Source organism: Hyposmocoma kahamanoa, unplaced genomic scaffold, assembly GCF_003589595.1.
Source record: "Hyposmocoma kahamanoa isolate Upper Pololo Valley unplaced genomic scaffold, ASM358959v1 168, whole genome shotgun sequence".
NCBI classification, from domain to species: Eukaryota; Metazoa; Arthropoda; class Insecta; order Lepidoptera; family Cosmopterigidae; genus Hyposmocoma; species Hyposmocoma kahamanoa.
The window spans coordinates 2,300,648-2,316,751 of NW_020653608.1; the positions used below are offsets into that span (position 1 = coordinate 2,300,648).

Here is a 16,104-nt window from a genome sequence, read left to right on the forward strand (position 1 = left end):
TAACAAATTACAAATGACAACCACATTCATTACAAATCTAAGGCTCGTATTCCAGAACTCTATTCAATGCTCAAGTCAGGACTTGAATATGGTTTCAAGCACTGGAAATACGACCCTAATAGCAAGGACTTGATTATGATTTCTAGTGCTTTAAATCATACTCAAGTCCTGACTTGAGCATTGAGTAGAGTTCTGGAATACGACCCTAAGAGCTTTAGCATAAAAACCAAAATAACTCTTTTCCATCGTTCCAAATACGCTCGTGCAAAGTCGTTCGCTTAGAATATTGAAATCCTGCATATTGTGCAGCATTCTAGTATCATAAAGGCATACTAGAACGCTCATTTAATGTAAATTGTATTGCAATTTTTTCCCCACAAATCTCCCACGGATGTCCATCTTACATTAAATAAAGACAACAATATTGTAACCTTTTTTGAGACGTCAGTTGCTTGCTTAATCGTTGATTCCTACACAATGTACCTACTTAATGACCCAGCAAATTGCAAAGTAATTACCTATGTGTCAAATTGATCTCACTGTTGCATATCGTCTACCAAGACTTAAAATATGCCTAGTCCTTGTTTCCCGCTGCCCAATCAGAAAACTACGTGAATATACTAATTTATTTTTAATGGATAGTACTTGTAATGGCAAGTTTATTTTTAAAAATATTTAATCTTGTATGTTAATCACCTCATGTTGTGCTAATTTCAGAAGTGAACTGTCTGCATGTTATTTTTTTAGTTCGTAAGACTAATCGAAGTGCAGCGATTTGAGCGAGTGAAGCTTTCTTAGCGTTCGCTCAAATTGCTCAATTTCCGAACGGAATTACTTGACCGACCCATGAAATCTTATGAAATTTTAAACTAGTTTAAAAAATATACTTAATTCTACAGGTCGTCAATCAGAAGCCTATTAATTTCGACCTGTTTCTTGAGATAATTATGGTCAAATACAGCACAATATTTACGCGCGCAAATGTGCAGAACTGTAAAAAAAAACAAAAAAAAAAAACAAAAATGGCTGCCACGATTAGGTAGGAAATGGACAGCTTTGAGCCTAGTTATGTTTTATTATTCGGAAAATATACGAGTAGTTAGATTAAGGTACCTATATTAACATAGATATTGGAATTTATATTATTTTGAGAAATATAAGCTTTGCTCTTCTAAAACAAATGCTTTTATGCTAACATACCCCGTACTGTCTGGCGGCGTTACATTTAATATGAGAAGTGGGAATAATCCGCGCCGTCGTCGTATTGGATTAGCGTCCAGTTGTTTCAACTTAATCCACCCTTATTTGTATTAATTCCGTTCGTCTAATTACTGGTTCTATGTGTTCACTTGTAATTTTGGGGTGTGAATTACATGCATTACAATGGTTTCATCCATGTATTTTGATCGATTGAATTACCTTATAACGAGATTTTCTTTTTTACCTACTTTTTGATTCAAATTTTAGCTGTTATTTAGAACAATTTATAATATAGATAAACAACGTATGTTTGTATACAAGGAGATAGTGTGCACTATCTAGCTTGCATTATGATGCGGTTAGCCGAGATATAGGCATGTCATAATATCGCGAACCACATTGCAACACGACAGGGATTTGCATCTTGCGGCTTCTGTCTGTTCATGTAATATTGTGGTTATTACTGGAATATAATAATAACAACGAGACAATAACTTCAATGCAACATGATGGAACCAGAACAGACTATAGGTAATTAGGTAGGTACTACTTTAAAAATAAATATTTTTTGTTGATGTAGTGCTAGGTACCATAGATTTAGTATTATGAGTGCTCCATGAATTGTAATATTACTTCTTATGTGTAATTTGAGCTTCGACAAAAGATTTTAACAAAATTATTTATTCCTTTACCTATTTAAAATGCTAATATTTTTATTCCCTTTGTTTCAGGTCCGCGCCATGGAGCAGCGGCTGTGCGATTGGCCTGGTCCGGGTGCCGCTGAAGGCGCACCTAGAGCCATTACGCGACTCGAGGGCCAGATTGAAGAACAGGTAATCACAATATTATTAATTTAAAAGAAAGACTTTTCAAATAACGTCATTCGATTCGGTACAGCTCTAGTTTTATACTAATAGCGCCATCTATTGTTGGAATTAAGAATGAAATAATTGAATACATTCAAACAATGACGTCATAACCTGTTTTAAACGAAACGTCAAACATGACTGGTGACGTGAAGTGATTGTTATTGTGGGATTTAATTTACGTTTTCCGAAAGTTTTGAATGAAAATGTTTGAGTTAAGTGTAAAAATCAAGGTTATAAACTAAGAACGAGCAATTACAACATAAAGCGTGCATATTCCAGTCAATAAATATTCAAAATTCTAATTTGAAAAATGTTACTGTGAATAAACAAAATGCAGGTAAAATAGATTTTCGACGTAAAATATGACAAAAAAAGTTTTCCACTCACATTTATTTAATAAACAGCATTAAAACGAATAATTTTTCATATGGTTTTTGAAACTTATTATTCAAAAGATCATTGTGTGGCCTATCGTGTTAGTGGTCTAAATATGCTTGATGATATAGAAAGATATTTTCGACATAGGCGAGAAGTTAAAGATCTATTTCTGCCGCCAACTACTCACGTGAGCTTTGTTATCTGTGTTCCGGTTTTGAAAGGATAATAGTGCTAGCTAAAGTTCAGGCACATGGGATTTTTCAACTTAAATATCTCAGGGTGACGGGTGCAGTGCCAGTTGCCTCACGCCTACGCGATTTAAAGCTCTAAATGGTACTTTTGTGTTCTTGCCCAAGATTCGTGTTCAAGATCACTCCCTGTGCGAGTGCGGTCTGGCAGAGAGTACCCTCGAGCGCCTGTTTCTTTACTGTAATCATATTGTCACTCCTCTGTATGATGTCCTCCCCTCTAAAATTCCCCATCACGTTAATATCAACTTCCTCTTAACATTAGTCCACTCTTCTTTTGCTATGTCCTGTGTAAGTTTATTAAAAAAAGCAATTTGCTTTTGTAATAGTCTGTGTATGTATTCTCTTCTCAGTGAATTTTTTCAGAATTTGCCGGTCAATCTTTGAGTTAAAAACACCCGCGTTCCTCAACTTGGTATAGGCGGGTTTACCGATATGGCATCGATGGGGTTGTAACATTATAAAATAGAAGTCATATTTTTACAAAACATTTTTACTTGACATTGGCGTAATCATCGTTTATTTCGATGGAGTCATAGCATTTAAAAGAAGAAGATATGTGTAATCTTATTGTTTTTAAAAAGATTATTTAAATACCAACCAGTGGGGTAAACTAAGTTCAAATTACTGTTCAATATGAGCTAGTTGGACCACTGTTATATTATTAGTGTTATTAGAAGGGTGGCTTAATCCAAAGTGAAACATTCACACTATGCTTTGACCTACTGGTCTCCTGCTGTTTCATAAATCAACATCTAATCATAACATTTTATTATAATTAAATTAAAATTCATTAATTAAAAAAGAAATATTAAAATAATTTTATTGTAATACATTTATTATAAACATCTTCCAGAAACAGCTGCGACTCCAGGACGCGAAGCAGGTAGAAGCAAAAGCGGCCCGAATCAAGGAGTGGGTGACAAATAAACTACGGGAGCTGGAGCAGCAAAACCAGCAGCTGCGAGAGCAGAACGATCGCTGCAATCAACAGTTGGAGTTGCTGCGGAACCACATAGCTGCTCAAGGGAGCAGGAATTGTGCTGTAAGTATTTTGTAAATAATTGAAGTTGATGAAGGTCAAGTAAATCGAAGATGGTATTTAAAAAAAACTGCAATTATTTAAAACCAATTACTTCTTGTTGCAGTGCATGATCATTTATTTCTTACATAAGTTACATGAAAACCCAGTTAAACTCCACAGAGATTATACATTGTGTACACTTCTGTATTAGAAAGTATATTGGCCTATCATAAATGTGAACAAGTCTGCGCGCATTGTTTTGACTGCGTCTTAATTATAATAATGGAAAGGATCACGCAAACAAATTCATTCTCAGCTACTGCCCACTCGAGCAAGCCTGTCCCTCGAAGTGCGAGAGGACGGCTTCCCTCGGGCCTCCCCCAGCCTCCTGGCCTCCAATCGCCGGAGATCAGAGAGCCTGGAAGGGCCACAGGTAAAGGCTCACAAGTTACATATGGATTCTGAAATTGTGGTGAAAGAGAAATTTGTTCTCGGAAATTCCATGGTTGACGATCAACATCTAACTTGTTAGCCTTTAGAAATTGATGTGCTAGAACCTCTGAATGGGTTTTTATTTAATTTAACACTACATTTACATTTTTATGCAAACCTGTCACGCTTGTTATTTTTAATCTACTTAATTGGGTGGCTTACCACTCCTGTATATATGTACTAGTGGCATTCCATAATACATGAATCCCATTAGCTTGAAAATAAATTTAACCATGTAAGTAGTGGTATAAAATTGAAATTGAAAATGCCATCATATTACCTTCTTCAAATGTCCTGACTTCGCCACTGTTGTGTATATACGTTCACTAAAGTTTATTTTGCTGCTACAAAGTACTACAGTTTATTGTATAGTCAACATGATGAGTGGACGCATATTATGTCTGTCTTTCTGATGTAACATCAAGTCAGCGTCTGTTGAGTCTGCATTAAACAGATCCTATTCTTTTCAATATTCTATTTTCCGCCTTAATATATTTTTATTCTTGAATTTTATAAATCGATTTGATGTTCACATTTAATGAGTGTCGCTTCAATTCAAGTTTGTACTTTTCTGAAGTTGTTAACAATTTTTAGATTCACACTTATTGCAGCACATAGCTTGTATGTTTATCTGACGAGTTAAATAGTTCAGACTGTATAGATTGAATGGACACAGCGTCATAGTGTATGTAGGACAGTATTATGTCATTTGGCAGTTCATATAGGTTTTTGTTTTAAAACAAGGACAACTGCCAAAGATATTGACATACCGCTCGGAACGACCTCTACAAGTGTACCTGCGCAGGCATAGGTTAATGAGTAAATTGTGTGCCACGCACGTATTTCAAAAGATTTGTGTAACGTTTGTACTGTCCTATATCTGATAGTGTATAGCAGTAGGTAGCGAAGAGTTCATATGACAAAATTCCCATCGGTTTGAAAACAATTTTATATTCCAATTTTAGTAGATATTATGCATATCTTCGTTACTGGTATACAGAGTACATAGCACCACGACAGTATTAAAGTGACGATATTCGAAAAATACATTTTTTTTGAAACTGATAAAATAAATTTAAAAAACTACCCACAAAACTTTCAAATCTTTTTTAGATTTTTATAATTTTTAGATTCTCGCGATTGTTACAATACACTATTTTCTCGGATCTAAATCGAAAAAGATTTCTTTTTTCAAGCAAACCAACGTTGACTGACCTGACTGTCAGAGTCCTGACTATGAGACCTATAAACTTTATATGCTCTAATAATACTAAGCTTGAGTTTATTGTTTGTCCATGATTGTTTTTTTTTTTCACAACAGCAGTTTGTTGACGAGGTTCTTCGAAAATTAAATACTTTGTTGCTGCCTTAACGTTGGCGTTCTTGATCAATATTAACTGACTGCATTCATCGTAACTGACACTGGCCCGAGCCTAGAGGCTGCCATTGAGGAAATAATAATAACCCGAAACTATGGTTCCGAAATTGTAGCTACAGTTCCAAATAGATTTTTTGTTTTCTTTAGTATCAAATTATGTGGCTGTTGCATTGACTTACAAATAAATGGACGACGGGTCTAATACAAGAACCACGAAAAAAATGTCCCAAGTCAACCTATTCGAAATTTAAATTGTTATGTCATCGTAGTATCGCGCTGTCCGTAGAACAAATGAAGACTAAAGCGGAGTGTCGCGCTCTGTATACGATTTTAGCGCCTTACAAGTGCGGACACTTTTTAGCGCGGACCCGACGTCCATATAATTGTAAGTCAATGGGCTGTTGCCAATTGTTTTTAAATTAATTTTTTCAGTCCCTAAAAATTCTTTCTCGAATAATGTCACTTCAATATTGAGAGTGTGATATACCAGTTCGTGTCTATGAATTCCAAGCCACAATATTAATATCTGAATATCTGTCAACAGTTACCAATAGCCTCGTCGGAGCCCCACTACAGCACGCCGGTCAGGCATCGACGGAACTTGTCCATCGGTACGACGAACGTCGCCAACAACACTAACGCCGCCACTCCGCCGCTCAACACTATGAATAGGACCATGGATGAGAGAACCACTGCCAGTTTACTAGCCGATGATTTGGCGGTACTTTCAAGTATTTTTTTCTTAATGTCAATCGGTGTTACCCATTTAAGGTATAACGTGAAATTGCACGGTTTACACGGATTAGATAGATTACACGGGCAATAACATTTTTGAGTGATGGCCTTTTTTTACGTTAGTAGTGGGAACTTGGTTTTACATTTACTCCTCATATAATAAATAAAACACAACACCAAAATATATCAAAACGAATATTATTATTTCATAATCGTAACATTTTTATAAATACAAACTCACCTCATAAGTTTGTGGAATAACTTCTATTTATTGATTATTTACTAATTATTACATCTATTTGCCAAGTTTTATTGAAATTGGTAAATGTAAAATGAGTGAAATCCAATAAACCGATTTTATCTCCTTATTTGCCATTCTTAGTTACTTCTTAGTACTTCAGCCCAATTGAGAACCTCCTCCTTTTTTTAAAGTCGGTTAAAAATTAGTATATTTTGATATTGAGACAAACTGTTTACTATTTTACACAAATCGGGTTTATAATGAAGGAACCTTAGAGAATGGAAACAAAAATCTATAAGTCACATTTTGATATATTCTAGTTTGTTTAAACTTTTGTATGTATGTTTCGCGATAACTCATTTATGAACTGATATAAACGGCATTTGTGAACCGATTTTGATGATTCTTTTTTGCTGGGTAGACGGTATCCATTTAAATTTGAAGTCAATATTCCACCTCTATGGGTGGCAAACTAGGAGGTGAATCCGGTTTCGTGCACTTTCCGGTAACCGATGTCAATAAAACTTGGACAATAAATGTAATTCCACGCACTTATGAGGTCAGTTTTTTAGTACTCTGTGCTGATGCTAGTTTTTGTAAGTTTCTATGAATAATTTAAATGTCCAAGTGAACAACATCCGCTAAATCTTCCTTCAAAGTACGTTTTAAATGCATGGATCTGAATACAATGCGACAAATCCATTCAAGACTATACGAAATTAGAAGAGCAACTTGTCGGTTTTTGTTCCGAAGCCGTTACGAGTTTTGTTCAAAACTCGAGTTAGGTTTACAACTTGAGTTCTTTTTAGACTCAAGTCCGTACTCTGATGCCCGCGCTTGACTCGGACTCGTTGGTGTTTGTGTGTGAGACCGAGTCGTGCAATATTTAAACGAGTTCATAAAAATAGACTCCCGGACACGAGCTTCTTACAATACTAAGCATGAGGTATTGGTAATTAATATTCACATATGTTATGCAACTTAAAATTTAAAGTCGTAGGTGGTATTACAAACCTCAATAATTACTAATATTATTATTCATACAAAGAAAAAGCTTTCAGTGTAATTGTACTCGAACTAGTGTCTGTTGCCATAACGGCGCCATCGCTCTTAATCAACTTAGCTAGAAACCAAGTCACCACATCTTATGAATTTCTTTGTTATAGGTCTTTGTATTGGGCTTACTTGTGACGGCTTTTACTTATTTATGTACTCACGCCCTTAGGTTCCCAATGGGGTAGGCAGAGACTGTCAATCGCCACTTAGCGCGAACCTTACAAACCTTTCTTGCTTCACTTGCATGCATCAATCTTTTCATACATACCTCTAATTCTTCTCATTACGCACTCTAGACTTTTTACGAATACTCTCAATTTGATCAGAGAATGTTTTTTTGTGGCTGTTCTCTTCCAATTCCAATGATTCCTTCTACGTTAGCTCTGTATATTTCTTTTTACCACACATTCTTTTGAGGAATCTCATTTCAATTGCATTCACTCTGCTCTCATGCTTCTTCTACCACACCCAACACTCACTCGCATACATTAGCGTTGGAACCAACAAAGCATTATGTACCGCCATTCGTGCTTTCTCAGCACCAACGGTTTTTGTTGCAATAATAGTAAATAGTGCAGCAGTTTTCTAAAAATGTACATGTATGTCATGGTAGTAAAATATGATATTAAAAAATAAATATAGTAATTACTTGCGTTTCAAACTAACGTCAAGGTGTTTCTCTTTTCCAGACTGCTGTTGAAAATTTAGTAGTAATGCCTACAACGCCCAACACTTCGACAGACGGCGACACCACTCACGATTATGCAGAAATTTACACTCCTAGTAGAGGTAACGCGTCAATATTTGTGTTTTGTTTATAATTGCGACTTTTTGTTAAAATTGTGACTACAGTCACACAGATCAATTTGCTACAAGGCCGTATGCGTTACGGACTGTCTACATCGTTTAAGTAGCTGTAGAGCTTCTTGTGAAAGAGTTTGTCCAGGGAAGTACTGGCACCTTACCTATTTCTGCCGCCAAACAGTAATGCGTTCCGGTGTTGAAGGGTAAGGGTGCTGGTGAGTTACAGGCGCTTGTCAAGTTACGTTTGTGGTTCAAAGCTCGGTGGTAGTGCGACTGTCCCTTGACGCCACTTGCACCCCCAGAGCGCACGCCGGCGTGGCAGGGCGCGGGCGCGGGCGCGGCGGCGGGCGCGCGCCGCAGCGCGGGCGGCTCGTCCACGGGCGACAGCTCGGCGTCGGAGCAGCCGCGCCCGCCCACGCCGCCGCTGCACCGCTTCCCCAGCTGGGAGGCCAAGATCTACCGGGTGAGTCGAGCACGGCTGCCGGCCGGGGCGGGCCTTCGGGCCTCGCTTGTTTGAGGACTGTCAGCCGCGTGAAGTGTCGTATGTCGTTGCCAAGTTTACAGGGGAGCGTTTTAAACTTTTCAATTCATTGAAATGATCGTACCGTGTGACTTTAGCATTTCTCAGTTTTATCCGGCAAAACTCACACAGAGTACTGGAAATACTAGGTATCGGTTAGATAGTCATTTTACAATTTAATTTAGCACTTCTATGCGAAAGTCACGTGTTACACTTATTTCAGTTTATTAAAAACTTAACGTTCCCCTGTAAACTTGGCAATTTCGACATACGATACTTTACGTACGAGGAATCGAAATTTGAAATTATATATAAGTAATTTCAAATTTATTGCAGACATCTAAACAATTTCCTACTTGTCAAATGTATCTAACAATAAAAGGTAAAACATGATTTCATATTTTTAACTAAGGACTAATTTGTCCGGAACGTAGCTGACAAAATGTTTGTCTCGTTTTGAGTTTAGTAGATATTGTTGGAAAAGATTTCAATTTCTAGTTTTAAGCTGATTTGATCTCTTAAATTGATAAGTTTTATAATAGGAAATGAAACTATTTTTCCGGATTTTTTTATTATTTTTATTTATTATTTATTATTTTATTTAAATCACGTATGTTTGTTTTTTCAAACAAACCGACGTTCGGGCCCTTTAAAGGTTCCATGGTCACGGTTGACTGCTGACTGGTTTGTTTGAAAAAAAACAAATATACGCGATTTAAATCCAAAAAAATAGTTCAATTCCTATGTATAACAATCGCGAAAACCTAAGAGAGTTTTATATTGTTATAAATGATTAATTTACATGAATTTCATTATTTATCAAGTAATTTATCGCGAAAAAGAGATCATCTTTCAGTAATAATGTACTCACTTGTCAAATTCCGATCATAACTAACAGTGAGTTACGGCAACTATGTATTTTTGTTATTTCTTACAATATTCTAAACACATTTAATTGACGCGTAGAGAATCAAATTTTAAGTTCAAAAATGGTTTGAGTTTGAGACATTTTGAGTTACACTATTGTAATAGGAATACAGTAGATATGTACATCCAACTCGTGGGTATATTATCTGGACCCCAAGTTTGGTATTATTTAAAAAAAAAAACTTATAATTCCACTGAAAGTATGTTCCACTTTTGATAATATTTGTTATTCTGCTAAAATCTAGTTGCAATGGTAGTTGAATCTAAATAGAGTGTCAATGGAATGGCACTGATGATATTCAGTCATTCAATTACTAACTACTATGTTACTTACTAAAAGTGTCATGGAAATTACTACGCATATCTAAATTTTTATCTCGTTCAACCAGCAATTTAGTCTTCAAATTATTTAAATTATTATAATATTAGTACAATATCGCCTTCGACTCGCCATTGAAGAGCGGAATACCAAAAAAATGCAATGGCAGTTGAATAGCAGCTTGGTGGCCAGCCACTGACAAACTCTTAACTTTTAACAGATTATGATTAAGGACATCTAAAGACCTCCACTTGTCAATTTTCAGCCGGATCAAAGCAAGTTTTTCTTCGGCCGCCATTTTGAATTCGCCATTTTGAACTTATTTCACACAGGCGGTTGACCACTTCTTGATTTAAACTTAGCAAATTTGGGGCCCAGATCACCTGTGAGTGCACACTTTAGGCCGTTGTCCACTACGTTGGCCTAAAAGGAGTTGTGAACATTTCCACATACGTGTGTGAGAATATCAGCGAAACTGCACTTAAAGTAGACCATGTGAAAGTTAAACACTGCAGCATGAAATGCATTCTTGCAATCAGACTACATTGGCATCCAGCACTTATCTGAATTTTGCTCACTAGGTGGCAGACGACGGCCTTCAGCAATCTGTAGAAGAAGAACTGAGTCCACCGCCGTGCCCCAGGCCTATGCACGAGTCAACCAGCTACCAGGACATATCCGTCCCAGTTTACGCCACTGTCAAAGGGGTACGATATTGTAATAAAATACTTACCCTTTAAATTAGTACATATTATGTCATTAGCTGGACAGCCCTATGTCATAGTTCTAAAGGACTTTCTTAATTTAGTCAACTTCAACATGACCTTGTGGATCGCAAAAATTTTTACATTCGATAAAAATCAGTCTTATGTTCTATGGCTTAAAAAGAGCTTTTGATGAAAATTGAAATTGTCGTTCTTTCAGCACTAATGGATGTAATTTACCATTACGACGGAAATGAATTATTTACATCACAACATTATATGATATTTTGTGAATCTTACTATTAAGTTACGTCCTTTTATGACAAAATTTGCTAGTGCAAATATTAAATATTTAATTACTTTGTGTAATATTTTACATTGTTTCCAGCGCGCTAGTCAAATTCGGTCTATGCCGTTCACGGGAGACTCGTCAGATGATTCCTCAGACGGCGAAGAGTCCATGGGAGTGACCGTTCATAACACTCCGCATCACAATCCTGTCTTCAGTAAGTCGTTTTTACTGTTATTTGGTGTGCAAAGCTTTCCTTGTTTTTAATAAATTTGGAGGCTTGAGATGGGCACGCGCTTCATTGTGTTTTTACTTTTAACGGGTATAACCGTGTATATTACAATAACATTTGGAGCCATGCAAGAGTGCATAGGCATTCAAGCTATTCAAGCGGCAGTGAATAGTCATTTACTAGAAAATTGGTGAGATTTGCGTTCGTCTATTTTACAATTAAAAAACAAATCTTTTGACAATACTTGTAAGAGAATGGCACTGAAAAGGCTTTTCATAATATCATATCTTCTACATAACATAACATTTAAAACGACCTGCAGGTGGGAGCTCAAACATGCCAATCAACAACGTAAATCTTACGAGCATCCTTCCTGTCTCCATACAACAAACCTCTCACGGTCTAGTCCTGACCAGCACTGGCAACGGCCAGTGCAGTTCATCCGATACCTCGTTGAGTGCTAGCAGTCCTTCGAAGAGCGTCAAAACGAGTTCCAGTTTGAGTCCCGCGAAAAGGTCGAGCAGTGGATCGCCTAGTAAACAGAGTAAGACTAGAGGTAAGGCCAGCCCTATAGGTCCTATTGACTTATTTATTTTTTTGTAATGCTAATTTAGAAAACGAACTTTTTAAAATATTTTCTGGTCTGGGAGATCTAGGTAGTTACTGCTCCTGGTGTTAATTCCGCTAATCTGATGATGTAGTGTTTGGTGTAGTTGTGTGCTATGTGCATTTTTAATTTACTTGTTTATATTTATTTTCTTTATTCTTTTGTAAGGGTCATGTAATAAGGCATTTTAGATATTGCACATTGGGAAGTCACCACATTGGTTGACACGGAATCGTATTGAGCGCGTCAGAAAAACCTTTATGTCCATACTATAAGGCCACAAATTTGCAACAGTGGTGCGTTCAGCGGGGTCAAGGTTTGCGCGTACATTGTGTCTTGTGTTGGATATATCTAACACAAAACACACGTTTGCGTGCAGTGTACGCACAAACCTTGACGCTTTGCACACCATCGTTCCTAATTTGCGGCCTAGGAGCGAAAAGGCCGTCGTGTGTTTCGCTTCCGCTCTGATCGCCGACATGAAACGCACAATGTCCTTTTCGCTCTTATTACATGGAAAAAAAACTTTCTCTGACGTAGCTTTAAATGGCAAAAATTTGAGGGCTACTGTGCCTGCCACCCTGAAACATTGACAAGTTCCAAGCGCCTACAGCTGCACAACACCCTTGCCCTTCAAAACCAGAAAGCTGTGATACGAACGTTAACCAACTGAAAGCGAGAGTAATCTTGCATTTGCGGACTAGTGTTCCCCACCTGATTTCCGAGGCAGTTTTGAATATACGTCGCCGTGTCACCACGAAACGCCGCTTGCCTGCGCAGACACGTCGTTCGAGTCGGGCATGTCGGACGACTACGCCATCCCGCCCGACGCCGTGTCGTGCGAGTCGGCGCCGTCGCTGGCGCTGGCCCGCGCGCCCGCCGCCGACTCGCCGCGCCGCCACGACGCGCTGGAGAAGAGCGGCCACCTGGCCAAGCTGGGCGGCAAGCTCAAGACCTGGCGCAAGCGCTGGTGCGTCGCGGAATGCAGTTCATGTTTTGTTTTGTTTCAATTATACAAAGACCTTTTGGCTTCTAATCTTTATTTAAAAAGAATCAACATGCTTAGGCAAGCGTGCTTAAATTACAGAAACCCAACGCTGACGTAAAACTGTTAAAAGACATGTCGTATTTATTTTTTCTTTGTCGTACAGGTTAATTATTTATTATCGACTGGAGAAATGGGTATTTAAAAACTCAATACTTTTAGTTTTTGTCAACAACCCCATGACTCTTCGCTATTCCTCGTACTTTAAATCGAAAAAAATACCCTATATATAAATATGAATAGTAACAATTATTTGACAAACATTACGCACTATAATATATATAAACCATATATTTCAAAACAGAAAACGTGTTATATTCCTACAAACGTAATGACTAGCTTCACATGCAAACTATGTGACAATTTTTTTACAGTAACCAACCTTCCTACCTTATATAACAATCGATTATTCCGCTTATGACTTCTTTCAGGTTCGTCCTCAAAAACGGTACTCTTTCATACTGGAAATCACAATCTGAAGTGAACCGTAAACCACAAGGTCAAATCGGCTTGGGCGAAGCCTGCAAGATATCGCGGAACGAAGGAGCAGCTACCTTTGAAATCTTCACGGGAACCAAGACTTACTACCTGACAGCTGATAGCATTGCCACTATGGAAGATTGGATCAGAGTGTTGCAGGTAATGAAGCCAACCAAATCAGGAACCAACTTGCTCCGACCTAGTCAGCTCTCACACTAGCCTAATTGGAATTAGAATTCATTGTGTAAATGTCATGGTTCTATAATACCCGATGCAAAAAGAGTCTGAATACCATTGTCACTTTCCACTAGGAATACATTTAATTGTCCGATACTAAATCTGTTAACAATAAGATCGGCACTTTCCAGAATGTTCAAAGGCGAAACGCGACCAAGCTTCTGTTGAGCAAAGAAGACAACAAACCGACCATCCAGGGCTGGCTGACCAAGGTGAAGAACGGGCATGCCAAGAAGAGCTGGTGCGTGCTCATCGGGAAGATGTTCCTTTACTTCAAGTCGCCGGGAGACCAGGTACTGTACATTGTTCTTGTAGTAGTTGTTGTTCATATCTTGTAGGCACTTAATAATATTGACAGAATGAGGTATCATTTCTCTTCACAGCAATAATTATAACGCACACTTTCATAGCCCCGTACTATCACACACAGACAACTACAAATTACACCTAAAGTCACGGAGAAATAAATGCAGGCTATACAAATATTTCTCCCGGCTCGGGAGTCGAACTCGGGGCCTCTGCGTGGCAGACCAGCGTGGTAACAGTTCGTCCACGGAGGCAGTTCATATACATCTTCTAACTCCAATTCACTTTTTAGGAGTTCCCATTATATATCGATCCATTTGGTTTCAACTAACAGGATTATCTGATTCCTTTGATAGACCTTCACGCATACCCCTACAGACTTTCCTCTGCCACTCTTTGATATCCCTCACGTCCCTTCTATACAAAAAAATACTTTTTATGATTGCCAAATACTTAGACGAACAAGTCGCTGCCACTACGCCCGTCACTCTGAGACAAAGTTGACAAGTCCCAAGTGCCTATTAATAATAAAGCACACACTCATAGCCCCGTACTAGGGAAACAATCACAAATTACACCCAAACCCACGAGAGAAATAAATGTAGGCCATACAAATATTTCTACCGGCCCGGGAATCGGACGCGGGATCTTTGCGTGGCAGACCAGCATGGGAACCGTTCCGCCACAGAGGCAGTTAAAACATGTAGTTTCACCAGGACCCTGAACCCTCCTAAACCAGATGCAGCTTACCGGCAGATAAGGTAAAGTATAGCAGCGCCCACCTGGACGGCACTGTAGCAGTTGTACCGTTCGCAGAACCCGCTGGGGCAGATCAACATGCGCGACGCGCGCGTGGACGACGTGGAGCACGTGTCGGACTCCGACTCCGAGGAGAAGAACGACGACGCCAGGAACCACCTCACCGTCGCCATCTACCCGCAGCATCAGGTAACGGGGGTCAGTTGCCGTTCTCTTCTATTCATTTGCTCTCGCTGCCCCCTCGCCGTTCCCCCGATATTGACAAATAACATTGTACAAAATATCACAACTGTTTCTAAAAATGGAAGTAAATAACTTTTCATCACACTTGCTCGTAAATAGTATGAATGCATGATGGCTAACTTGACTGTAATAACCCAAATAAAGCCATCCATCATGGCTGTATGCGTGTTAGCTTTTTACAAAATTCTAGTTGTATTAACTATTTATTTATAAGTTTATAAGTATTTATTTCCTCGCAAAAGTGATGGAAAAGCATTGTATGTATCACAGACGATAAAAAAATTAAAACTAATAAATCCTCGGTAGTAATTTCCTATTTACCGTCCGTCCTTAATACATAATGTACTATTGCTGCTCCGCAAAACCCGTCATGTATTTAATTTTCCCATCCACCTTTACATAAAATTAATAGCACAATCGCAACTACAACCACAAACACCACCATCAAAACTATATCCGACGCGTAGTTCGCCTCTTCCAGGCACCTACAGGATTTGTAGAACCTTATTCATGTCTGGCTCATCGTGGTTTGATGACCTTGACACTTCAGGAAGTTTTTTTTATTCTTACCATTTTGAATATAGCACATTATAATAATAATAATAATAATAATAATAATAATAACGCACACACTCAACATAGCCCCGCACTAGGGAAACCCTGTGTCGCGGGTGCCATGGACACACACATAGACAACCACAAATTACACCCAAACTCACGAGAGAAATAAATGTAGGCCATACAAATATTTCTCCCGGCCCGGGAATCGAACCCGGGGACCTCTGCGTGGCAGTCCGGTATGGTAACCGTTCGGCCACGGAGGCAGTTAAAATATAGCGGGTTTTTTCATGTAGTTTTGTTTAAGCGTTTGAAGGAATTATTTTAGAAAAATTGTAAAATAGAAAAGATAGTAAAATGAGATAGTATACACAGCAGAGTAACGCCTAAGGACACATGTCCACGCTAAGAAAAGTCGCCGGGTCTATGCAAGAATTCGTGTCGTCTCTACAC

The 16,104-nt window shown here is 38.3% G+C and overlaps 1 protein-coding gene across 14 annotated transcripts in view; it reads left to right on the forward strand.

The window, feature by feature from the left end:
• Positions 1 to 16,104, forward strand: part of LOC113225609 (uncharacterized protein CG43867) — a 472,277-nt gene that overhangs the window by 432,236 nt on the left and 23,937 nt on the right. For 11 of the 14 annotated variants that reach the window (XM_026457966.1, XM_026457952.1, XM_026457960.1 and 8 more), the window contains 13 exons: positions 1,932 to 2,033; positions 3,552 to 3,740; positions 4,036 to 4,152; positions 6,134 to 6,310; positions 8,311 to 8,410; positions 8,728 to 8,888; positions 10,773 to 10,898; positions 11,284 to 11,401; positions 11,739 to 11,972; positions 12,804 to 12,993; positions 13,500 to 13,707; positions 13,917 to 14,078; positions 14,908 to 15,048. In XM_026457966.1, the coding sequence (XP_026313751.1) occupies positions 1,932 to 2,033; positions 3,552 to 3,740; positions 4,036 to 4,152; positions 6,134 to 6,310; positions 8,311 to 8,410; positions 8,728 to 8,888; positions 10,773 to 10,898; positions 11,284 to 11,401; positions 11,739 to 11,972; positions 12,804 to 12,993; positions 13,500 to 13,707; positions 13,917 to 14,078; positions 14,908 to 15,048 (2,025 nt within the window). The remainder of the gene's footprint in view (positions 1 to 1,931; positions 2,034 to 3,551; positions 3,741 to 4,035; positions 4,153 to 6,133; positions 6,311 to 8,310; positions 8,411 to 8,727; positions 8,889 to 10,772; positions 10,899 to 11,283; positions 11,402 to 11,738; positions 11,973 to 12,803; positions 12,994 to 13,499; positions 13,708 to 13,916; positions 14,079 to 14,907; positions 15,049 to 16,104) is intronic. The other 3 variants (XM_026457953.1, XM_026457956.1, XM_026457959.1) reach the window with 2 other exon arrangements.